At 36.3% G+C, this 26,817-nt stretch overlaps 1 protein-coding gene across 3 annotated transcripts in view; it reads right to left on the bottom strand.

Moving 5' to 3' along the window:
* Window positions 1-26,817, bottom strand: part of LOC150078969 (uncharacterized) — a 213,264-nt gene that overhangs the window by 14,935 nt on the left and 171,512 nt on the right. For all 3 annotated transcript variants that reach the window (XM_090383952.1, XM_090383953.1, XM_090383951.1), the window contains one exon: window positions 19,981-21,468. In XM_090383952.1, coding sequence (XP_090240078.1) covers window positions 19,981-21,465 — 1,485 coding nt within the window. In that variant the 5' untranslated portion in view covers window positions 21,466-21,468. The remainder of the gene's footprint in view (window positions 1-19,980; window positions 21,469-26,817) is intronic.

The raw sequence follows: 26,817 nt of genomic DNA, 5'->3' as shown, positions 1-26,817 counted from the left end.
TTGAAGTTTAACATTAACAAAGGCAGGGTACTACTGTAATGTCTGGATAACAGTAATTTATCAACTGTGTGGTACTATACTCAGGGTAGTGGAAAATGAAAAAGACCTGGAGGTAACTGTGCAGTCAGATATGAAGTTCTCTGAGCAGTGCAGACAGGTGCCAGGATGGCTCGTGAGATTTTGTCAATGATATACAGGAATTTTGCTAGAAGGGATAAAGTGTTGATTATCCCATTGTATAAGGCAATGGTCATGCTACATCTTGAGTACTGCATACAGGTGTGGAGGCCTCACTTTGTGGAAAGGATGTACAGCTGCTGAAACAGGTACAGAGAAGAGAAATGAGATTGCTGAGGGGAACAAAGGGTTGCTCTTACCAAGAAAGACTTCAGTTCTGCAAATTGCAGCATATCAAGACTAGGCACCTGCGAGGTGATCTGATTGAGGTGTTTAAAGCTTTAAATGGATTGATTAAACTCAGTGTTGATGGGATTCTTCCTCTTGCTCAGACTATGTATATGAGGAGAGCATAAATTCAAATTGAGGACGGATGGTTGCAGAATTGATATGCAGAAGTTTTCCTTCAGCCAGCAGGTGATTGATTGCTGGAACAAGCTTATGTCCATTGTTGTGGAAGTGTATAGTTTGAATAAATTCAAGGAAGAACTGAAAGAACTACTGGATGGGGTGGATAGGTGAAATGGAAACTTTTTTTGGCTGATGCTTTATAAGCTTGCTTTCTTGCATCGTTTTCCACTACTAATACTGTCAATCTGATTTCCCACATACTAAAGAAACAAGCAATATAATATCCACAAACATCTATTGTTCCATTGGTGGATACATCCAGATGCAGTTTTCTCCAGTACCTTGGAAGAATTTTGCAAATAATAAAATCATAAATATCATTAAGATAATTCTTCAGCAAGGCAGATTTGTCTGGAATGTTTTGATTTATAATATACTTTTTTCAAAAATTGTTTGAAAACTGGATTGCTTAACTTATTGAAAAGGATACTGCCGCTTACCAAGGTAAGACAGAGGTCCTTTGAAAAGTCTCTTTTCTCAAGTTTTCATGGTTTTGTCAAAAGTGACTGATCTAGCAATTTTTTCTTGTTGTTTTCTTTTTTTTGGCAACAGTGTGTGACATTTGTTTCCACATCACGCATGGCCAAAAAAAGATCAACTTGCGGAATTTTCCTGCAATGTCTGCTGTTGGACACTAAACACTTGCTTCATTGGGCCATCCATCCTTCCATTTGATGGGAGATGCATGTTGTGATTTTTTAGATAAAGCACTGTCTGACTTACTGGAAAAGGTTACTCTGAGCACCCACAAGAACATGTGGTTTCAGCACAGTGGTGCCCCTAGCCATTTCAGTGTGGTGTCACATAACCATGTCATCACGAAAGCAGGGGAATTGGACTGGAAATAGTTGTCTTATTCCACAGCAAGTGGTACACCTCACTCTGAATCTCATCCATTGAATTTCCTTTTACTGAAACACCTCTAGACTGGTGTATAAAACACACAAAGAAAACTCCATCTCATGTATTCAAGCAGCCTGTAATTTGTTGTTGTTTGCTTTTTAGGAGCATTAGCAACTAAGGCCATATTGCTCTGGGAATATGCGGTGGCATTCCCTGACCTTTCTGCATCCTCTGTATTTGGTGGTGATGGGCTCGAACCCCGGTCTAATTAAGAAGCATGTGCTACGCACTGCTGCTCCTTCCCACCTGGCTATGGAGGCACCTTGTAATTTGAAATATACCTGGTATTTGGAACATGTGCTAGCATCAATGTTTATGCAGGATGTATTGGAAAGTTGTAGGCCATGAATTCGAGAAGTTTCTGAGATTGCTGAACATGCTACAAAAATATTTAAAAACTTGCATCCACATTTCTTTGTGTCTTAGAGTACAAATGTTAAGGGTTTTCAGCTGCCATTTTTGAAATAGATTAAAAATGGCTGCAACGTGGAAAGGAAGAAAATGGCTGCAACATGGAAAGGAAGCATTTCCAGACATGTTTCTATTTGTTTCAGCAAAACTATCCCTATAATTTTATCGGTTTAATACAGAAAACTAATTACCCACACCATATACCACGGTGTATAAGTTGACCTTTGAAACACCAAACAGTTGTCTAAAATTTTAAAATCTACTTACCGTATTTCCCCATGTATAAGATGCACCTTAATTTTGGGGCCCGAAATTTGAAAAAAAAAAAAATGTATTACATAAAGTTATTGAGCTCAAGTTTTATTCATCATAAAATTCATACAACTCCTCATCACTGTCAAAACTCCCATCCATTAGCTTATCCTCATCTGTGTCTGATGACGAATCACTGTCTTCATATATTAACTCGTCCTCAGTTCCATCTATGGCATTTGAAATGCCACACTTCTTAAATGACTTGACAACAATCTCAATCTTGATATTATTCCAGGATCTTTTCACCCAGGTACAAACTTCTCCTATAGCTGGTTTCTTCACTCTTCCTGCTGGTGTCAAATTGTCCCCAGAAGACTTCATCCATTGGTTCCATTCGTCTCTCATGGCAGCTTTGAAGGGTTTGTTAATGCTGACATCAAGTGGTTGGAGCTGGGATGTCAAGCCGCCAAGTGTGATGGCAAGTTTTGTTTTTTGCTCTGCAGCAATCTTCTTTGTATTTTTTGTTATGTGTGCCCTGAACTGATCAAGCACCAATAGGCCAGGTTTTCATAAGAGCCCACCTGGTCTCCTGCTCCCAACTTTCTCAAACCAGATCTTCATCCCATCCTGATCCATCCAACCCTTGTCATGAATGTGGACAATCACTCCTCGAGGAATGTCTTCTTTTGGCATTGTTTTGCGTTTGAAAATCAGCATAGGAGGCAGCTTAGTTCCGTCGGCACAACAAGCTAGAACAACTGTATAATGGCTCTTTTCATGTCCACTTGTCTTCACAGTTACAGTTTTCACCCCCTGCTTATCAACAGTTCTGTTACTTGGAACATCAAATTGAAAGGGAACTTCGTCCATATTTGCAATCTGTCCCAACTCAAACTGATGTGTCTTCCGACATTGAATGACAAAACGATGAAATTCAAGGACCTTCTGCTCATAGCTTTCAGGCGTCTTTTGGGCAAGTCCGGTGCCTGTACGCATGCTTAGTCCATTCTATTTCATGAACCTAAAGCACCAATTGTGTCCTCCTTTGAAATCAGTAACTTCTTTTTCATCAGCAATTCTTCTTGCCTCATGCTTGAACCATCTTTGCGGACACAGGAATTCCAATTGCCCTTTGCTCTTCAATCCATATCTTCAATTCCCTCTCTAAATCAGGCCATTTTGCTGACTTGCCTCTCATGGCCTTCTTCTGCCGTGGCGTTTTCAGTAGGGTTTCTTCTTCCCGTAGCCAGTCTCGGATTGTTTTCTCAGTTGGAGAAGGACCAAACTTACGTTCAGCAGCACGATTTCCATTCACTTTTGCAAACCGGATCACTTTTAACTTGAATTCAGCACTGTATGAAAATCTTTTCTGAGCCATTTCTGGGCAGAACGTGGCAAAATGTAACCTAATATACTGGTAACAAGTGCGAAACAATGAGCGCAAAGACAACAAGTGCGAAAAAGCGGGAAATGCAAGTAAAAAAATCTACAACCACTGTATAAGATGCACCCAGTTTTTAGACCCCAAAGTTTTTGAAAAAAGGTGCGTCTTATACATGGGGAAATACGGTATATGCCGAATGTGAAATTCTGGAATTAAAGTAATTCAAGTTTAGAATTAAATGATTCCAATTAATGAATTACAATATATTTACAATTCATTACATATATATATATATGTTTACACAAACTGTATATTTGTTTATCTTCATCAGACAAAAATAATTCATGGAACTGCTCAAGAGTTATTATCTTTTTTCTTCCCTTTCCGAGGAGGATTCAAACTTCCATTTTTGGCTCACTGAGGATCTCCTTTATTATACCTTCAGGTGTACTTTTAAAGTTCTCGCAAAGTAAACTTTTGAGATTGTTCATTTCTTAAAGTAAGTTCAGTTCAGTTCCTTATTGAGGCACTGTTTACATATAAACCAATTTGCAGTGCAATACCAGACAGGTAGCAAGGGATAGCTAAGTTAAATAATCAAAGTCTCCCATATAACTTCAGTAAGAGGAATGTCCTATGCCTGTAAGTTTTAGTTTTGTGACCTTCTACATGAAAGTACCATATACACTTTCAGCTTTCTTTCTGACCTTCTACATGAAAGTACCATATACACTTTCAGCTTTCATTTTATCATGCTTAGAACATCATTTAATGATGTTCTAAGAGGGTTAAAATGGCAATTTAGTATTGCCATTTTATCTTGCTTAGAACATCATTAAAAAACCCCCAGGGTAAACTACTTTTGTTAGAAAACTTAGACTTGGAGAGAGTAGAGCTTCAAAGAGTTGTGATTGATTAATAGAGTCGGCAGAACAATACAGCAGGCAACAAATGAGTTTGACAATGTGGGACAGAGATATTTTAAGCCAGAGGAGATTCAAAATTATTAAATCACTGAAAGGAATATCAGAGAAGACATATCTGCAAGTATCACATTTGAAGTGAAAGGAATTATAGACTGAATAATTATGGGTAAGTAAGATGAGCAGTAGTTGAGGCAACCAATAACTGGGATTGTATTAGAAATTGTAAGTGGGGCTCAGCAGATTGTAAGTGGAAATGGACATCACTGAGGTTGGAACTGAGACCACAAATATTTGAGATGTGAGTGAGGATGTTTTTGAGAGGTTTAGTTCCACTGCACATAAGTTTGTTCTTTATTTTGACTATTCACAATGTATGTAGTAAATAAAGTAAAATTAGAGGTGGGAGAAACGTGTTATATGAGCTAATGAAATTTTTGAATCTGTATAGCATAGATAGCACAAATATACCCAGTTCCTTGACATAATGTGGCATCCATAACTACACCTTCCACATACACACTACTTGGACTGTCTAGTCCCTAGCTGGCAGAGCAGAAGCTGATCTTGGGGAGTTACTAACAAGTTCAGTCTAGTGGACTATCTAGCGACTGGCTTGCAAAACCCACTTTAAAGCTGTACCCTTGAAATGTAGGGTATATTGGATCTCTATGGGATTGATGCCCATCGTAATATACATAAACTTTGCTAGCATAAGGAAGTGATTATCCCCTGGTACAAGGCCATGATTAGGCCGCATCTTGAATACTGTACTGTATACAGGTCTGGATGCTTCACTTTAGGAAGTGATGTAGATCTTCTGGAACGGGTGCAGAGAAAGGCAACCAGATTGGTGAGGGGAACAAAAGCAAGTGCACAACCCTAGAGTTTTAGCAACTAGGAAAAAAGTGATCTAATTGCACATCAACTCAAGTAGAAGGGGAGGGAAGTAAAATTAAAAATTAGAAGCCTGAAGTTGCTGTTGGAAATATAAAATAACACTAGGGAATAAACTGAAACTAAAATTGAAATCATCAACATACCAAATGAAATTAATCAGCAATATTACTATAATGTAACATAAACATAATTATGTCACTTCACAGCATAAAACAAAAAGCATCTAACTGTTACCTCTTCAAAACTTCAACGCTTCACTGTGTGGTAAAGAACCTCATAACCTCATCTCATATGATCTGTTTTTCAAGGTACACAATAGTAACCTTGTTTTTATCTCAAACTTTTCAGCCACACAGTGAAGTGTTATATTTATAAGCTTCTTTTTTTATATATACTCAATGCAGTTAAACAGAGGCCAAAAGAATTTACAACTGCTTGTAACTTTTTATGATCGCCAATATACTAGCATCATGTTAATAATAGGCTATGCATTTATGTTTTGTTGTGCCATACAGATTTGAATGAATAATATGCATACCAGTGGCTATGTAACCTTCCAGGACTATAGTTGGTCATTAGATTCACGGAGCTGTAAAGTGTCACAAATACAAAGCATAAGTAAAAACAATCTACTCTTACCCTTTTTCAATAATGGGAAAAATTTTGAAACAGAGGTCCATCTCTCCTTGACTCATCCTTCTGTCAGCCATGGTGATATAATTTACACACACACATACACACGCACATATATTTATTTTTTCCCTCTCCCATTTTAGGTTTATAGAGGGTAATTGGTATGGTCATTAGATTCACGGAGCTGTAAAGTGTCACAAATACAAAGCATAAGTAAAAACAATGGGGCTTAGAGGGGAACAGGTATCCTGTGTGTTATCAGACACTCAGCCTAAAATACTGATGGATCCAATATCTCTCTATTACAGAAGATTTAGGAGAAGTCCGGTTGGCCTGCCTCCCTAAAATCCACTGATGCACACCTTCTCGATGGTAAGCCCTGTTATGTCACTTAGGTGGCAACGAACGTGTAGAGTGGTTCTCTTCAAGACGCCTGGTCAGCGTGAAGAGGAAAAGACCAAACCCTCCAGCAATGAGAGCACAACAATACAAATGGCCCTCAGTCCCCAGCAGCTTTCACTCTCCCTCTTACGGCAGCGAGAGGATCAGAATGGAAGCAGAGGGTGCTAAGAATCTCTGGGTACGACCAGGCTGCCATGCACGGAAATTGAACTTGGCCTGTTATAACGTACGATCACTCATCGGTGAAGACAGGATATTAGAGCTGGAAAAGGAATTAGAAAATGTGAATTGGAATATCATCGGTTTGGCTGAAACAACAAGAAGAAATGAATCACTTATAAGTTTATCAAGTGGAAATCTGTTGTACACCAATGGAAACAGTGAAAGGAGTGAAGGTGGAGTTGGGTTTCTGGTCCATAAAGATTTTAAAAACAACATTTTGGAATTCAAAAGTACATCACCAAGGGTGTCAAGACTAATACTCAAGATTTCTAAGAGGTACAAGCTAAAGATTATAATGATTTATGCACCAACATCGAGCCATGATGATGAAGAGGTTGAAGAAATGTACACTGAAATTGAGAGTCTTCTAGATGAGCAGAAAACCCACTACACTATTATTATGGGGGACTTCAATGCTAAGGTTGGAAAAAGGCAAAACAGTGCAGAGAGAGGAACTATAGGAAATTTTGGAATTGGTGAAAGAAATAAAAGAGGTGAAAGACTTGTGGAATTTGCAGAATCTCAAGGAATGTCAGTAATGAACACTTTTTTCAAGAAAAGGGTGAATAGAAAGTGGACATGGAAGAGTCCAAATGGATTAACAACTAATGAAATCGACTTCATCCTCACTAACAGAAGATATATTGTGAATGATGTTACCGTCCTGAATAAGGTAAATGTTGGAAGTGATCACAGAATGGTAAGATGTACACTTGATATAGATGTAGGAAAGGAAAGGAAAAAACTGACTTGAGTAAATAATACAAAGGTCTTTGAAATAGCAGAGGAGGAGAAAAAGCAGTATGTACTGGAACTTAAGAACAAGTTTGAGCTTCTACAGACTGCTCAGGACCAAGATATCGACGAGGAATATTACAACTTTCTGAAAGTGATAAAGCCCAAGAAACCTATAGGGAAACAGAAATCCAAAGAAGAAAAAATTAGTCAAGAAACACTTGTCATGATGAACCAAAGACGACAAATGAAGAGCAAGAAAAACACTGACAGGGAGAAAATTGAGTATACTGAGTTATGCAAAGCCATTAGAAAGAGACTCAGAGAGGACATAAGAAGATTTAACACAAGAAAAGTAGAACAAGCATTAAGGGAAAACAAAGGATTTAAATCAGCAGCCATGGGCAGCAATACAGCAAGACAAATGATACTGAAACTGAAGAATAGCGATGGTGTACTTATAAACAGCAGAGAAGGCATAATTCAAATAGCAGAAGACTACTATAGAGAATTATACAAGGAGCGAGGGAATGATACCAGCAGTGGGGAAGATGGATTGCAAAGTAGCAACACATACGACATACCCGATATTCTTCCTGATGAGGTAGAACATGCATTGAAGAAAATGAAGAATCGGAAAGCCCCGGGGGATGAAGTTACTGTAGAGTTGTTAAAATTGGGAGGAAGAGACATAACACAAAAACTGGCAAGGCTCTTCACAAAGTGCATTAGAAAAGGTGTGATGCCTAAGCAGTGGAATAATGCAATCATAGTTTTGCTGCATAAGAAAGGAGATAAATCAGAAATTGGAAATTATAGACCAATTAGCTTGTTATCCCATATCTACAAGTTGTTCACAAGGGTCATTACTAACAGATTAGAAAGAATACTTGATGAGAATCAACCGAAAGAGCAAGCTGGCTTTAGGACAGGATTCTCAACTATGGATCACCTTCACGTAATATCACAGCTAATGGAGAAAGCAAATGAATATAAAACACCATTATGCCTGGCATTTGTGGATTATGAAAAGGCATTTGACTCCACACAGCATAAGGCAATGTTTCGGGCACTGGAAAGACAAGGCATAGATACTCCATATATTATGATTTTGAAGAAAATATATGAGAGTGCTACATCCTTTATTAGACTAGACAAAGACAGTAGCAAATTTAAAATCGAGAAAGGAGTTCGACAAGGAGACACAATATCTCCGAAGCTGTTTATTGCTGCCCTTGAGGAAGCTTTCAGAAGATTAGACTGGTCGCAGAAAGGAGTCAATGTGAACGGAGAGTACCTAAACCATTTACGATTTGCAGATGACATTGTGGTCATAAGCCACGATCCCAAAGAATTAGAGGAAAATCTTAATCAGTTATGCACAGTTAGTAAGGATTTTGGACTAAAGATGAATATGGCTAAAACAAAAGTAATGATGAACAAGTATGCCATGGAAAGGGAAATAATGATTGAAGGAGCAGTAATTGAAAAGGTGGAGTCATATACTTATCTGGGACAAGTTATTAGCTTTAATAATGATAAATGGCTGGAAGTCAAGAGAAGAATAAATTTTGGATGGATAGCATTCAGGAAATATAGTCACATACTGAAGAGCAATATCCTAGTTTGTCTGAAACGTAAAATAAGAACCAATGTATACTCCCCACCATGACTTAAGGAAGTGAAACTTGGGCACTCACCAAAAGAATGGAAGAGAAGCTAAGAACTACACAGCGAAGAATGGAACGAATTATATTGGGAATCAGACTGTTAGATAAGAAGAGAATTAGGCAGCAAACTCAAGTAAAGGACATTCTTATCAAAACTAAAGAACTAAAATGGTCTTGGGCAGGACACATAGCTCAAAGACATGATGACAGATGGACTAAGAAAATAACAGAATGGTACCCAAGAGGAGCTAGAACGTTGTTTCCCAACGTGGGTCCCACGCCCCACATGGGGGAAATTTGATTGTTCAGGGGGGCAATTCAAAAATTGCTCGTCTAGAGTTTAAAACAACCGCCTACTATGATTTAACTTGTACAAAAGAAGAATTGTTGGTATCTCAATTTGAAATAAGCATTCGTTAATTCTACTTTCTATAGAGCCGCACTTGAAAGTTTGAAGTAATATCAACTACAGTTTACTCGGAGAGTATTGCTTACTATGCCTAGTGAAGGAATAGTACGTACTGTATTGGACGATTGCTTATGGCATGCGCAATGCGCAAGCAAAGTGTCTACTGTAGCCTACCGCAAACTCCGCATGTTATATAAAATAGGTAATTCCTTTCATACAAACGCTCGTTTGGGCGTCGTGACTGTACATTTGGATAGGTTTGGCGATTTCAGATTAAAATAAAAAATTACTTTGTCCGCGCACAGAATTATTATTAATGAAGAACCGTGATACACAATGGTATGTATTTGTCGTATATGTATATTTCTGTGGTCTCAGCAAATAAGTCCAAAAACTCGAATTTGCGGGGGAGGAAAAATAAACTTCACACTCTCATATAAACACGCATATATTCGAATATACAAATATTTATTACTCACGCTAAAACTACAATAACGAGGATATCTGCCTGTCACATAATAGTAAATAATAAATACTTGATTATAGTGCACTTATCTCATTTTTGAAAATTAGACTTATCTGCTTGTTCACAGAGACCACAGATTTAATAGCCCGAATTCAGTAATTTGTGTGATTTATTCATTCAGAAGCGTACTAATAATTAATTTTGATATATTAAAATAAAATAAAATTAACTTTAATCCGTAGTTTATTTTTAGTTTTTGATTTATCTTATATTTATTTCATTTCAGTTGCACAGCAAAATGAGTAGTGCAAGTAAAAAAAAAGTTCGTCAGTATTCAGAGGAATACTTAAAATTTGGTTTCATACCCGCTGTCCACGATCAAAGGTCACCTTTTTGTCTTTTATGCCAACAATGCTTGACCAACGAATCAATGAAGCGAGGTCGTCTTGAGGCGCATTTGAAGGCGAAACATAATGCTCGTGTAAATTCAGATTTAAATTACTTTCAAACTTTAAAGAATAATTTTGAAAAAAGAGCAACATTAAAGTCTGTTTATTGCTCATACTGCAACTGTCAATCGTACTCTTGAGGCTAGTTATGAAATTTCTTTACTCATTGCTAAATCTGGGAAAAATCATACTATAGGAGAGAATTTAATCAAACCATCAATATCAGCATTTCTTTAAACAGTTCTGGAAAAAGATGACAAAGACGTGAAAGCTATGCCACTCAATAACAATACTGTTAGCAGAAGAATAGATGAAATGAGTGAAGATATTGAAATACAACTTGTTGGAAAGCTGAAAACAAGAAAATTCTCAGTGCAAATGGATGAATCAACTTTGAGAGACAGTGAAGCCGTGCTGATAACTTATGCAAGATAAAGGTAATTTTGCTGAAGAAATGTTATTCGGTAAATCATTAGAGAGCACCACTACCTCCAAAGATATATATATATATATAATAAGCTAAAAAATTACTTAGATGACAATAATATACCAATGAAAAATATAACATCTTGTGCTGCAGATGGTGCTCCTAATATGATGGGCAAGAAAACTGGCTGCTTAAAATTGATGAAAGATGAGAATCCAGAAATGCTTCTTGTGTATTGTGTTATTCATAGGGAAAACTTGGTAGCTAAAAATATTTCGCCTGTTCTTAATGAAGTACTAAAATCAGTTATAAAGTGTGTCAATGCTATTAAAGCTAATGTCAAATGTGAGCGTCTCTTCAAGCTTTTTTGTGAAGAACAAAATGCAGACCATGTGAGAATTTTACTTCACACTGAAGTAAGGTGGTTCTCGAAAGGAAACTGCTTGAAAAGATTTATGGAACTATTTGATACTATTAGCGACTTTTTAAGTGACAGACCTGAAATGAAGCATCTGTTAACGATCAATGGTAAAGCATTTGTGAGTTGTTTAGCCAATATCTTTGAAAAACTAAATATATTAAATAAACAACTTCAAGGAACAAATAAAACTCTCGTCGATGCAAAAGAGAAGATATTTGGTTTCATTACATTTATTGAATTGTAACAAAAATTTTAAACAGTTTCGTTGGCTGCAAAAATGTGAAGTGACTGATACCGCTGTACTTGTTATTGTCTGTCCTCTGATTTAAAACAAATTGATTTTCCAACCTGGATGATGCAATCAATGTTAATGGATTTGTCTGATGTATCAATGCAGTACCAAGAAGAACTCTCAGAAATGCAAAATGATGAGTCAGTTAAAACTTTATTCAATATTAAAGGAGCGATGGCATGGCTTTGTGATGAAACAGAAATTAAATACCCAAATTCAACCAACTTTGCAAGAGAGCTATTGTTACCGTTTCCATCTTCATATTTAGCTGAATGTGGATTTAGTGCCATAAATGATTTGTTACTAAAGAAAAGAAATCGACTGGATATCACAAAATGGGGAGACTTGAGACTGAAGCTGACTAAATTGGAGCCCAATATAAAATCTCTCTGCGGCAAGCATCAAGCACAAGGGTCTCACTAAATTTAGTGCCCTCATCTGGAAGTGACTTCACATGGAATGTTGAAATTATTAAACAATTAAATAATAATTATTAAAAATTAAAATATTATAGAAAAATCTTTCATATAAATTATTTTGTACTTGAATTTTAGTTGTCTATTATATGTTTAGAAAATTTACTTACTGTTTTTTTCTTAATAATTTCCTAATGATTTCTTCCTAAAAACTAAGTCTTGTGTCCTGAACAAGTTGTAATTAGGCTTCATTTAGGGAATAATTCAATTTTTGAATATAAAAAATATGTTACATAGGGGGCATCAGAATTTTAGAAAGACTTAGGTGGGGCATGGTAAAAAAAAAAGGTTGGGAAACACCGAGCTAGAAGAAAACCTGGAAGACAAAGGCAGAGATGGATAGATGAAATTCATGAGTTTTTGAGTAGTAAATGGATGGCCAGTGCTCAAAACAGAAGGAACTGGAAAGTTGCTGGAGAGGCCTTCATCCTGCAGTGGATTGAAAATGGCTGATGATGATGATGATCGTATAACTGTATATTAAAACAAAATAAAATAAATGTTGTATAACAAGAATAAAATACAATAAAATATATAAAATTAAAAGTTGTTTAAAATCATTAGAACCATTAACACAGGAGCTTTCGGCAGCAGCCGCCTTCAGCTGCTGCCGAAAGGTCATCCTGCAACCAATATAGCCTTCAGCTATATTGGTTGCAGGATGACTGACAGTCTATATGTACCACATACATCTCAGCAGGTCTGCGACATGAACTATGGTGTCTGCACATGGTTCACTTTTCGTGCATTGGAACTGGAAAGTGGATGGGCCACTCTAAACCATTCGTCTCTTCGCAGGATAAGAGCTTCAAAGAGTGGATGAATGTGACAGCCCTTATCCCTATTAAAACTGTAGTGCTCAGACAAACATATTCTTAAACTCTCCAGCCACGTGCCTTATCCACGATCATGGCTTCTTTAGCATTAATGCCGTGCCCAGTTTCCCAGGCATGTTTTACAGCTGAACCTATGTAATTTGCAGTCTTTGCACACTACTGAGTGCAGCCTCCGACCTGGCAGCTGCACACAGCGTATCTTACACGAACATAAGATACGGGAACACAGCTTGGATTGTGTGCAGAATGCTTTGAGTAGGGATGGTACTTTGAAAGATAGGACAGCCCTAAGTGGTGAAGATATTTGTGAAGGTGTTGGCTTATGTTTATCTAGTACCACTATGTTATTCCAAAAGGTTATGTACCAGCAGGTTTGCCGTGTGGCCATGGGTTCACCTATTAGTGCAATTATAGACAACTTAGCCATGGAAGATTTTGAAAATAGGATGTTGGGGAGCTCTAGTCCTCCCCCATTACGTGCATGGAAGAGGAACGTTGATGACATGTTCATGGTAATACAAAGAGGACACGAAATAGAAATACTGAATTGGTTGAATAGCAGTTTGCCTTATGTTTGGTTTACTTCAGAGGTTGAGCAGGGAGGCCCCTTCCGTTCCTAGACGTATGTATATACAGAGAAGGCCAACACTTGAAAACTAAGGATTACAGAAAACCTATGTGTCGGGGCCAAGTTCAAAACAGCTCAGGCCAGTTGCCACAAAAGTAATGTGGTTAAGGCCTTAACGGAAAGGGTGGGGTCCCACTGCTCATCTGAAGAGAGAGGCAATGAGATTAAATGTGTTACAGCAGACCTAGTAATGCGCGGTTACCTCCAGAGCACCTTTGAGAGGTGTTTAAGAGGTATGAACAACAGTCACAGGGATGCTTTTACACCTGTTTCCACCGCATAAATCCCTTACTATCCAGGCATTTTGGAACCCATTTCCCATATCTTACGTTCATGTAAGATATGCTGTTTGCAGCTGCCAGCTCGGAGGCTGCACACAGTAGTCTCCACAAGATCCTATTGCGGGTAATGACACTAGTGGGGTCATATATGAAATTGAGTGTTCTGATTGTGGGGGAAACGAAACGCAGACTGCGGGAACGCCTGGGGGAACACGATAGAGCCCTTAAGACGCAAATTATGGAAGTTCAGCTGTAGTGAAACATGCTTGGGAAACAGGGTATGGCATTACTGCTAAAGAAGCCGTGATCGTGGATAAGGCACATAGCTTTTGGAACCAGAAATGGCTGGAGAGTTTAAGAATAGGTTCGTCCGAGTGCTACAGTCTTAATAGGGATAAGGGCTGTCGCATTCATCCACTCTTTGAAGCTCTTACCTGCGAAGAGACGAACGGTTTAGAGTGGCCCATCCACTTTCCAGTTCCAATGCATGAGAAGTGAACTGTGCATAGACACCATAGTTCATGTCACAGACCTGCTGAGATGTATGTGGTACATATAGACTGTCGGTCATCCTGCAACCAATATAGCTGAAGGCGGCTGCTGCTGCCGAAAGCTCTTGTGTTGTTAGTGGTTCTAATGATTTTAAACAACTTTTAATTTTATATATTTTATTGTATTTTATTCTTGTTATACAACATTTATTTTATTTTGTTTTAATATACAGTCACACTATCAGTGCGCATGTATTTTATTTTATATTATCATAATAAAAACGTTTTACAGATTCAAGTCACTGTTACTTAGTAGCATTACAATGAATGAAATTATCATGTCTTATTATTCATATCATGATGATTCTCTGAGGGAATGCATCATTATGGTAAATTACAGGGACTTGAGAAGTGTGACAGTGCTGTTGGTCAGAGTAGCAGAAACTAATGAGAAGTATTCATCAGAATGTGATTGATAATATTCATTGGCTATGAAAAGGTGTAGATATGACTAAGCTGCCAACTTTATATATATATATATCTTTCTCTTTCAAATTAGAATTTCGTAGGATTAAAGTAGCTTATACAGTTTTGTCTTTTTAAGAAAGTATTATTGTAAGAATGACTGAGAATATATATAATAATCAGTGGTTGTGTCAGAATAATCTAACCATATCTTTTAAGATTGGCAGGAAAGACGAACATTGAACGTTAAATATTATACACATTTACCAATTTAAAAAAATTAGGTAAAATACTTATTTTTATTGTTCAGCGTTCTCACTGGTCAAAAACCTTTTATTCACTTATAAATAAATTTCTAAAACAGCAGGCCTGCCAAAAATGTAGTTCATGGGCCAGATATGTCCCTTTGCCATTTGTTTTATTGTCTCAGTGTTGCCAGCATAACACAGAGCGCTACTGTACCACCATAAAAATACTGGTACAGTAGCATTCTGTGTTATGCTGCCATGTACTGTGCTAATTGCATAATGCTAGAAGAGGAAAAAATGACCCAAAGAAAATATTAGGTGCCATAACTAAGTAGCATTGTGCTTGGTGCAAAATACTAAATATCCCCCTCCTCCAATTAAAGAATGTTTAATTGTGGGGGGGGGGGATATTTAAGAAAGTATTATTGGAAGAATAACCGAGAATATATATAATAATCAGTGGTTGTGTCAGAATAATCTAACCATATCTTTTAAGATTAGCAGGAAAGACTGGAACATTGAACGTTAAGAAATATTATATACATTTACCAATTTAAAAAAATTAGGTAAAATACTTATTTTTATTGTTCAGTGTTCTCACTGGTTAAAAATTAGAGGAGGGGGATATTTATCCCCCTCCTCTAATTAAAGAATGTTTAATTGGGGAATTCTTTTTCTACTTTTGTATGGGATCGTTATACCACTGACTGTAGTGCCTTGTCAAGTATCCCATTTCTGCCCTACCTTAATTCTAGCATTGGTTAATACATCATTTATGCTATAAAAAACAATAATAATAGATTGTGCAATAAATATCAATATCAGGCATAATATTATAGTTATACTCTGCAAACCTGTTAGTATATGTGTGGCTGCAGCTACAAGCTTCCATTCAAAATGGTAGATAGTAGTACCCTGTATTATGCTTGATGGCTTCGTATTTTTTTAAGCAACATCATGTTAATCAACCTTATTTGTTTTAAGCCAAGAGTGCAGATCAGCATTTGGAGCCACATCCAAATGCTCACATTTCTTAGTTTTATTTTCAACTATCTCTTTAAATAATCATATTTTTTGTATTATAACATCAGTATAATAACCTGGTTTGAAGGCACATGCTTTTTTAATAATTTGGGCATGAGGGGTGAAAGTTATCCCCATGCTTAGCACAGGCATGTTTGAATTTTGTCACCAAATTTCTTTTTCTATTGATTAGTACAGCTACATTTTTTTACAGTAAAATATAACGCAATTCATAACTACAATATATATTTTTTTAAATCATTTCATAATTTAGGTTGAAATGGGTGATTTTTGTACCTCAACATTTACAAATTTATAATGTGGCTGCATATCAATAAATCTCATGGATTCCCCCCCCCCCCCCGGTTAACAATTCTGTGCTCATCATAAATCTAAAATTATCATATCCAAAATCTCAACAGGTAAATTTATAAAAAAAAAAGTTAAAATATGTGTTTAATATAAATGATCTAATTGCCACCGTTACACCTGGTTACATTTTAACCTAGCCACATTTGAATTTTTCACATTTTTTTTTTCTTGATCAACAGTGCTGTTATCGATTTAAAATTAAAATATCATTTTTGTACTGGCAAGTTTTTTTTATTATTATTTTTTTTATTTTACTTTTTAACATAAGTGTTTGTGCAGGCTAATTTTCACATCAAGATTTAAAGCCTGTAACACAGTTGCATATCATTATTTCTCACCAATTTTTTTGTATTCTAAAATTCTAAGACCTATAAAAATAACCAAATATTTTATATGTTCTAATTTAGTAGCTTACAACATGGGTATCAGTATAAATTTTCTCTATATTTTTTTCTGGCCAATAATGCATTATATAAGTAAAATATCTTAATCATAAAAAAAATTGTTTATTTATTTTTTAGTTTTAACCTAAACATGCACTTTTATTTATCACACGACTCATTTTTGGAAAACCATAACCAAAACATGAATAGACATTTTTTATTCAAATTTTGTTGCACTAGCTAGTACAACTAGTTAGTGGAACAAATACATTGTAAAATAAAATCTTAAGTATCTTAAAGTCAGTAAATTATAATGTATGTGGCTATGAATAAATGTTTTAAATTATTTTGCAGTTAGTATAATAAAATACACTGTAAATAAAAAAAAAATCTTAATCATAACAAAAAAAATAGCTGTCTATATATTTTTTTTTATTTTTTAATCTAAGTAATGTAAAGCTGTGCTTTACTAACTGGTAACCTTGGAAACTATGCTTGATAAGCAGCGTGAAGGTTTCACTAAAAAAAAAAAGTTACACAGGTTGGTTTGACTTTTTTTTTACCTCCAGGGTGCATTCACCCTGGAGGAATTTCCAATTTTTTTTTTTTTTCCCCAAAGGTTGTTAATTTTAAATACATTTTGGTGTTATGTATTCCTCAGAATGTTCTTGAATGATACTTAGGGTTACAGCTGAACTGGAATTTACAAGGTGTAATCAAAAGGTTTGGTGAATGAACTAATATTTGGGAAATGATATTGATACTTGCTAATTATTTGGATGGATCTCCTTTGATGTAAATTTCTTGATGTATGCACATATTCCAATACTTCTGAAATTTTGGAAGTATTCTTGATAAGCTTCTTTGAACTACTAATAGTTCCTGTGTTGGATGCTGAATAATTTCATCAGTCTTTGCAAATCTGTGACCATTAAAGGGGGCTTTAAGATTAGGGAAAGGGGAATAAAGACAAAAAAAAAAAAAAAAAAAAAAAACAGGAAGCTAAATCCAGTGGGTATAGAGCACGGTGGATCAATGATGAGGTTCTACCCAAAAAATTCTCGAATGGAAAACGTGTGCAAGGGCACTGTCATAATGCAAAGGTCTCTGAGAAGCCCACTTTTCTGACCATTTTCTCCAAACAGCATTGCACAACTGTAAAACTGTTCTGCAGTATTGCTGGATCACTGTTTGCCCTTGCAAGACAAATTTGTAATGAACAATGCCCTGTGAGCCAAACAATATGATAAGCATTATTTTCATATTAGATTGAGTTTGTCTTGCTTTTTTTGGACCTTTGAGAAGATAGTGTCTTCCACTGTTAGGACCAGGCCTTTGTTTCCAAGGCGTCTCCGTAGCCAGGTGGGAAGGAGCAGCAGTGCGTAGCACATGCTTCTTGATTAGACCGGGGTTTGAGCCCGTCACCACTAAATACAGAGGATGCGGAAAGGTCAGGGAATGACCACTGCATGTCCCGGAGCAATATGGCCTTAGTTACTAATGCTCCTAGAGGCCTCCGTAGCCGAGTGGGCAGGAGTGGGAGTGCAGTAGCACACGCTCTTTGAGTAGACCGGGGTTCAAGCCCCTGACTGCTGAATACGGTCGATCTGCCAACCCGCACTGGACCAGCGTGGCAGATTATGGTCCATTTCCCTCGGCATGAATTGTTGAGGAGGCTTCCATCCTGCAGTGGGTTTATAATGGCTGCACTTTACTTTTTTTTTTACTAATGCTCCTAAAAACCAAATAACAACAACCTTTGTTTCCAAATCATAGCCATTCACCCACTATTCATAATCAGTAATGATGGATGAAACAAAACATGAATGGAGACATTCAGCATAAGAGCACTAACTACGTTATATACTTGTAAGAATCTGGAGGTGGAACCGTTTGGTAAGAACCATAAGCAGCTGATTCCTCATCCAATTTCTTATAACTATTTAATATAGTTAGTGCTCTAAAGTTGGCTGTCTCCTTTTCACTGTAGTTAATTATAGCTTTAATTTTTTAAGTTTAGATAATTTTAATTGTAACTTATTATTTTAACCCACTCTGTAGGTCTGAGACTTGAAATATTTTCAAACTGTTTCAGTGTTTTTGTTCAGGTGTACTGAATTAAATTGTGACATTTTCAATAAAAGCTTAATATTTACACGTGGTAAATTAGTGCCATTATATCTGTTCTCATAAGATGCTTTTAACGTTTTGTGTGTTGCTATTGCACTTTTTTTCCTAATTTGAAACAAAATTTGTTACAAATTCACTGCCAAGTAAAATAATTCATTTTAAAATGTGACAAAATATATAACACTTTCTAATAATGCATGCTAATTCAGATTCACTTCAAATAAACAGGTGATTCATGTAACTGTCTAGACAAGTCACCAAACATGTTGCAACTCATTATGACATCTCAATTTCAAAATACAAAGTCATTCCCCCCCAAATGTTTTGATCACAATTTATTTTATTATTATTTTTTTAGCAAACTATTTTTATGTGGGGGGGAGAGAGATTAAATTCACTCTGTTAACACTAATACCCAAGGAAGCTGCCCAACAGCAATTACTAGTAAACTGTTATGAAGTTGGGATCATACCTCCATGTAGTATTTTACGACAACCTTGTTTAACTATTTTTACATAATGTTCAGCCCTCAGGAACCAGTTATAGGGCATGATATGAGGTGTTGCTATATATGGTAATACTTAATGGAGATACACTAAAATTTCTATTTTAATAGAAATTCATGTTTTTATTTATTTTTCAGTCATTGGAAATCTAGTCAATAAGCTAAAACCTGCTGGCATCTCTAAACAAGAAACATGGCACACTGAATGAGGTGAGTATAACATCCTTGTTGCAAAACACCTTACTCTTTTATGGTAAAAAATGTTACTTTTTTATTCTCAAATCTTATAACCAAGTAAGAGGTGCAAATATGAGCAATGAAACTGATTTGATTTTTAACCAAGAAAAGAACGGTGCATGCTTTAGCTTCATTTATTTTCCAACCTGAATTAAATCAGCCTCAATATGTTTAAAATTAGTGTAAAAGTTTTTGAACAGCAAATTTGAGCAGATAATAATAATTATTATTTTTTAATCTAAATTGCATCACCAAAGATATGGATTACCAGTTTTCATGAAGTGGTAGATTTTTATACTGAGAACATCTAATTTTTCAAAACATAAAGAGCCGAAATGCACAACACTAATAATACTTTTAAAACTTTCAATTTTAGACCGATAACTTTATTAGACCTAGTTAGAATTATATTTACCATTAAACATCCACAGTGAATGTACTGCATGGTCCCTGAACAGCGACATGGGGATATTAGAGGATCACTGTCTTTTGCTGTCATGTGGCAAATTTTACATATTGGTGCTCCACCTTCTCCAAAACTACTAGCTAGACTAAGCTGAGCAGCTGAAGGTGAACCAGCAAGAACTCTATTCATTAATGGAAGAGATACATGAAACCCTGGCTCTTGATCTTTCAGAGCCATGTCAGAATGTTTTTCTTCTAATTTTGTTAATGTATTTGTTTCTGGAATATCCTCAGTTTCACTTGATGATTCAGTTTCAAAAATAGCAAAGTTTACTGTGGGTGTTAAACTAAAGCTGCGGCAACGGAATTCTTCATCTTCATTATCTCTTGTTCCTATTTCCCAATGAATGCTGTTGGGCCTCTGCAATCCAGATGGGCCAGGAAGGGGCTCCATATTAACTGTACTTGCTGAGTATGTTGTTGATAGATAACTATTGCTACTGTCTACTAAAGATGAAGATTTATCAACAGTGTCCATAGTCCTACAGTCAGCACTCTGTAAAGAAGTACTTCTTTGGCAAACATTTGCATGGGAAGAGGAATCATGAACACAAACTGGGTTTGATTCACTTTCAAGGCTCTTACACTTATGTTTTGCAAAAAGCCAACGTTTTCCTGAATGTTCACTACATTTACATTGACTACCTGAGATATCTGCATTATCCTCAGTCATTTCAATTACATCAGCAGAACTATCAAAAAGGACTGTACATCCCCCATTTCCTCCATAATGAGGAACAAAAGAATTAGATAAATTGTAACTACTACATAATTTAAGATTCTGAAAGGTGGGATTTTTATCACAGCTAACTGCATAGCTGTCCTCTCTTCCATTTTCACAAACACTTGAGGCACATGCATAATCACTTGATGTTAAATTTTTGACTGTAGTGGGTGCATCATTCCATGGATGAACTGAGGAAATATTTGCGTTGTTCCACACTTTAAAAGGTGCAGAAAGGGGTGAATCCTGACCTAACAACATGGGAGAATCTTCACTGATATGGTCATCATCAGATTCTGGACTGTCAGGTCGTGTGCAAGTCCATCCTTCTGCTGCTTCACCTGATGATAATGCAGATGGACACTCTGAATCCTTCTCAGATGTGCTTGATATATGAATTTCAGTCTGTTCACAGTCATAAACTTTTTCAGAGGAACTGCCTTCCCTGTGTGTGCCTATTGCCATGGCTGCATAAGAATGTACAGATTCAGGTTCTTTAGGAGAAGTTCCCAAAAACATAAGTGTATTTTCCTCTAGCTGTCTGTGTTGAGTACCAACACTGCTCTCATTTTGGGCAGATGCTGTGTTCGAAGGAGAACCTGATGCACAGTTAGGACTAGTACATGAAGTTGAGTTACTTGGTGCAAGGCCACTTGTCTGATTAGTGGCAGTGGAAGGCTTACTCATGCCACCAGACTTGTGCTTGCACATAGTCTGAAATTTAAAAACAAAAATCTTATTAAAATTTATATAAATTTCAATTAAAAATCAAATCTTGTATTAATATAGAAAATATATGTAAATATGAATTACACTAATAAATGGAATTACTCTATGTGGACTTTAATAAACAGTTTACTAAATTACAATTGAAATTAACAATTTACTAAATTTAATAAATAATATTAACTTAGTGGAATAGCTAATCAGTTATATCTGTAATATAAAAGCCACGGTTACTTAATATACAAAATTAAGTAATTATTGCTCATTACCAAGCATTACAATTGATTAAATATTCCAACAAAACTTGAGCCTGGAGTAGTGATGTTAGCAACATTACTTGTTTCATGCTTCAGGAAGTGCATATAAATCATTACACTGTTCACATTGGATTTTGTTTTCTTATGACTGTTCTTAATTTTTGAAGATCTAATTTAAATTCATGCCTACTTGTGTATATCATGCAACTAAGTGTAAAGATACCTTAGCATTTACTTGAACATCTTGAAATCTTAAGTGCCTCGTAAAAGAGTTGTTTTGCATCACCTGACAGGCCTGCAGATGCCTGGTTTCCAAACACTAACTTACAGAACTTGTCTCTCTTAACACAGAAACCCATTGTACCATTACCCAGTCTTGTTGCTCTTCTCTATACCCTCTCGAACAGATTCACATCTTTCAAAAAATAGGATTGTCAAGTCTGTAATACAATATTCAAGATGTGTCTAATTGTTGTTTTGTATAATTGAACAGCTGTTTATTTTCGAAGTTTTGTATATCATTGAAGATACTCCATGAGTGGTCCTATCTGTATTGTTTAAAGATCTTCATCAGATGTATACTTACCCATAGCTATTATCAATTACCTTAAATTTGGTGCTGCTCAAATGGTATATTACTCTAGGATTACTGCTTCCTAAATCTTGCATTTTCCAATGTTATATCTCAGCTCCCATTTCCCAGTCCATCCAGGTATTTAATTGTCTAGTTGAAATGGTATACCTGATTACTATCATTGACCAACTTATCCACTTTGTGTCATTAGAAAACCTAGACATTGGGCTGACATGTGGTGAGTATGGACTTGGCACACCCAGGGTCCTGAGCTGGATATCATCATTCTTCTCTTTCTTGGTAATCCCTTTCTACTTCTGACTCTTGTTCTCTCTCTTTCTCTCTCAGGGAAATTCAGAAATTTTTTTAGGCTGGTGCAGCATAAGCCTCAGGCTTCCTTGCACCATGTGGCTTATAATAATAATAATAATAATAATAAATACGTATGAACAACTATACAAAGAATTAGAGTGGGCCAGTAAATCAGAATGTCTTATAATGGGGGATTTTAACTTTTCAGATATTGACTAGAACTTGTGGGTCACTTGCATACTAGCAAGACTTTTGTGGATTTATTGGATGATTGTTTTCTACAGCAACTGTTTGAGAGGCAACCAGAGTGAGTAATACTCTTGATCTGATTATCAGCAGTGATTATTCATGCATTAAGAATATACAGATAAAGGAACTACTTGGTGGCAGTGATCACAGTATACTGATGCGCGATTTACTCAAAGATTTAACTACCATCAGGGGTAAAGGGAAGGGTTTTTGTTTTTAAAGGTGACTACAGTGGTCTCAGAGATTTTTTAAATACTATATAGTGGGACCAACTGATAATGTTGCCAACAGCAAATTCTAAATGGGAAGCATTCAAGGAATTAATCTTGGAAGCTACTAGGCTTTTCATACCAAATAAGAAATACTGTTCAAGGTTTAGGCCCAAACGGATGTCAGATGAACTAATGAGACTCATAGCAGAGAAGCGAAATGCGTTATTGTTATTTGGTTTTTTTTTTTTTTAGGAGCATTAGCAACTAAGGCCATATTGCTCCGGTGCGGTGGTCATTCCCTGACTTTTCCGCATGCTCCGTATTTGGTGGTGACGGGCTCGAACCCCGGTCTAATCAAGAAGCGTGTGCTACCACTGCTGCTCCTTCCCACCTGGCTACGGAGGCGCCTGCGAAATGCGTGAATACATATAAATTCTCAGGCGACACAGAGGCCTATGGTAGATATAAGCTAGTCTGTAATCAAGTCACAAAGGAAGCTAGACAAGCAAAGACAGACTATGAGAAATCTTTGGCAAAAGATGCAAAGAAAAACAGCAAAGACTTTACCTATAAAAACCCTAAAAGGAAGGGGATGAATCAAATTGGTCCCTTTGATACCGATGGTTAGATGATCCTACTCAGATAGCTGCCAAACTGAATGAGCATTTTACATCTACATTCACAGATGAGGAATTTTATAGGGAAGTGGATAACAGAAGCTTATTAAACTCTAACAGGGAGCTAAATGCTTTTGTAATAACTGAGAGCAAAGTGGAGGAGAAATTATTAAAGTTAACCATAAAAAAGCACTTTGGTGGATGGGATCTATCCAGTTATATTAAAGGAAGTAAGCAAACCCTAAGCCATAATTATGAGATCATCCTTGGACTCAGGGGAGGTCCTCATGGATTGGAGATGTGCAAATGTATCACCAATTCACAAAGGAGGATCAAAGGGTGACACAAGTAATTACACCTTTTAATTTAACTTCTGTTCCAGGGAAATTAATGAAGGCACTGGTTAAAAAAGCACTGCAGAATTATCTAGACAAATCTTCAGTTATAGCTCAGATACAGCATGAGTTTGTTAAGGGGATGTTTTGTCTGACCAATCTGATTGGATACTATGATATGGTCACAAAGGATAATTCACAAAGAATACTTTTTATATCATATATTTGGATCTTAGAAAGGCTTTAGATACTGTTGCACATGGAAGACTGCTGCAGAAATTGGTGCAGTGTGGCATTGGAGGCAAATTTCTGCTATGGATAAAGGGACGGTTGAGTGGGAGAAGACAGAGAGTAGTGATCGATGGACACTATTAGTGGAGTCCCTCAGGGTTCAGTGTTGGGCCCATTGTTGTTTTGTATATTTATCAATGATATTGATGAAGGTATATCATGCTTAATGTCGAAGTCTGCAGATGATACAAAGGTTGGCAGGGTCGTTAATGATAGTATGCTACTGCAACAGGATCTAGAAAAGTTGGACAGATGGGCTGAGATGTGGCAACTAAAGTTCACATTGACAAATGCAAAGTACAGCATATCAGTAGCAGTAACCCCAATGAAATGTACCAACTGGGTTTTGTTACTCTCATGGTAGGCGAGAATGAAAGAGCTAGGGGTGTGCAGTCAGATATGAAGTTTTCTGAGCAGTGCAGAAAACATCAAATCGTTTTTTTTTTTTTTTTTTGATTTGGTAGTTGTTGGCGCATCGGCTTCTGTGGCCATATTGCACCTCCCAAGGTTTTTGCAGTACTTTGATCCAAGCCCGAGGCGGGAATCGAACCCGCGACCTTTGGGTTGCCGGGCAGGTACTTTACCCACTCGGCTAGCCCGGTCGGCACATCAAATCGTGCAGTCATGGAGTCTTGTCAATAATATACAGGAATTTTGGTAGCAAGGATAAGGAGGTGATTATTCCCTTGTATAAGGCAGTGGTCAGGTCACACCTTGAGTACTGCATACAGGTCTGGAAGCCTCATTTTAGGAAGGATGTAGAGTTGCTAGAATGAGTACAGAGAAGTGCAACAAGATTGGTGAGAGGAACAAAGAGGTGCTCTTACAAAGAAAGGCTTAAGTTCTGCAAATTGCAGCATCTGGAGACTAGGCACCTGCAAGGTAATCTGATTGAGGTATATAAGGGCTTGAATGGATTGTGCAGGTTCAAAGCTGATGGGATTCTACCTCTTGCTTTGGCGCACTATGGCCATAGATGCCGATGCACCTAAAAAATTCCCAAACAAACAAACAATCCTCTTGCTCAGATTACAAACTTAAGGGGGCATAAACTGAAATTGAGGAAAGACAGTTGTTGAATAGATGTACAGAAATTTTCCTTTAGCCAGCGGGTATTTGCTTGCTGGAACAAACTTCCATCTGTCATTGCAGAAGGTGATAGCTTAAATAAATTCAAGGAACAAGCGGATAAACTTTTCGTGCAAAAAGATGGATGAAATGGGAATTTTTTTTTTTGGCTGATGCTGAATAAGCTTGCTTTCATGCATCATATGCCTCTACTGATTCTAATGTCATTAACCTGCCAGTAGTGTTGCATTGCCTGAGAGATCCTGCTGGAAGTTATATTATCTTGGGGACTCATTGGTTGCGATTTAGTAATCATTACTTTTCATACCTTTAATAGTGTTTTTGGTCATACTGCTTTTTTTTTTTTTCTTCTTTTTTTTGTCTGTTTATATTGTTGTTCAGTTTGCATAAGCTGAGTGGGCATGTGAGGATGCATGATATCATTTATATTATTTCATTGTGTCTGGCCAAGTACAGTTATCTGTGTAGCAAAACACTGCTTTTCATCACGATGGCATGTTTTCCCATTATTCAAAAGCTTCTTAAAAGTCGTCACTCACCTATGTGGATATTATCATGGAAAATAATAATATCATGGAAAATAATAATATCCACATAGGCAGGTAGGTATTACCATGGAAATAAAGAGATATGCTGGTAGAATTTTTTCACTACATGAAAATTTAGCTGAATTTTCATGTAGTGAAATGCCACATTCATTACACAAGCAGAATTAGTATAAATGTATAAATTTTTTTCAAAGTGTTTTTTTTTTTTAAATATTGGCTTAATTTGTTGTGGTGGAGTAATGCCCAAGTTTTGTGCAATTAATGTCTCCACAAAATTGTGGAGGCATTACATTTGGCAGAGAATAATTGTTTCATTTTTCTATTTTACATTACTTCTAAAAATTTAAGTATAATAAACGTTTTTTGATTAATACTGATAACTATTTTTGGTGGCCAAAACACAACATTCATAATGTTTTCAGTTATTATTAAAAAATTTAAGAAATAAAATCAATAAGAACTGCAGTCTATAATAAGTCAATAAGAACTACTGGTAAAAGGTCAAGAATACACTCTTGAGTACAATAAAAAAAAAAAAAAAAAACCTTTTTTCAAATATTAGAGTTAAAACCAGGACTTTTATCCTGCTCTTGTTACAAAATGGGATGATATGACTGCCAAGTTAAGTGAATACCAATTTCCCATATTAAAATGATAAATGGATTCCTTGTGCATAAAAAAAAAAAAAAAAAAAAGTAATAATTTTAAAAAACATTTATTAGAGCATAATGCAATAATAGAGAAAGAAGTAAACTTGCTTATTTTGCATAAAGGTTAGATGTAATAACAACTAACCAGCTAAATAACAGAGTAATAATAAGAAAAGGCTGAAACTTCGTGCATTTCTGGTTTA

This window comes from Mastigoproctus giganteus, chromosome 10 (assembly GCF_048544385.1).
Source record: "Mastigoproctus giganteus isolate SK-2022 chromosome 10, ASM4854438v1, whole genome shotgun sequence".
Taxonomy (NCBI): Eukaryota; Metazoa; Arthropoda; class Arachnida; order Uropygi; family Thelyphonidae; genus Mastigoproctus; species Mastigoproctus giganteus.
This window is presented reverse-complemented; position numbering and strand designations above follow the sequence as displayed.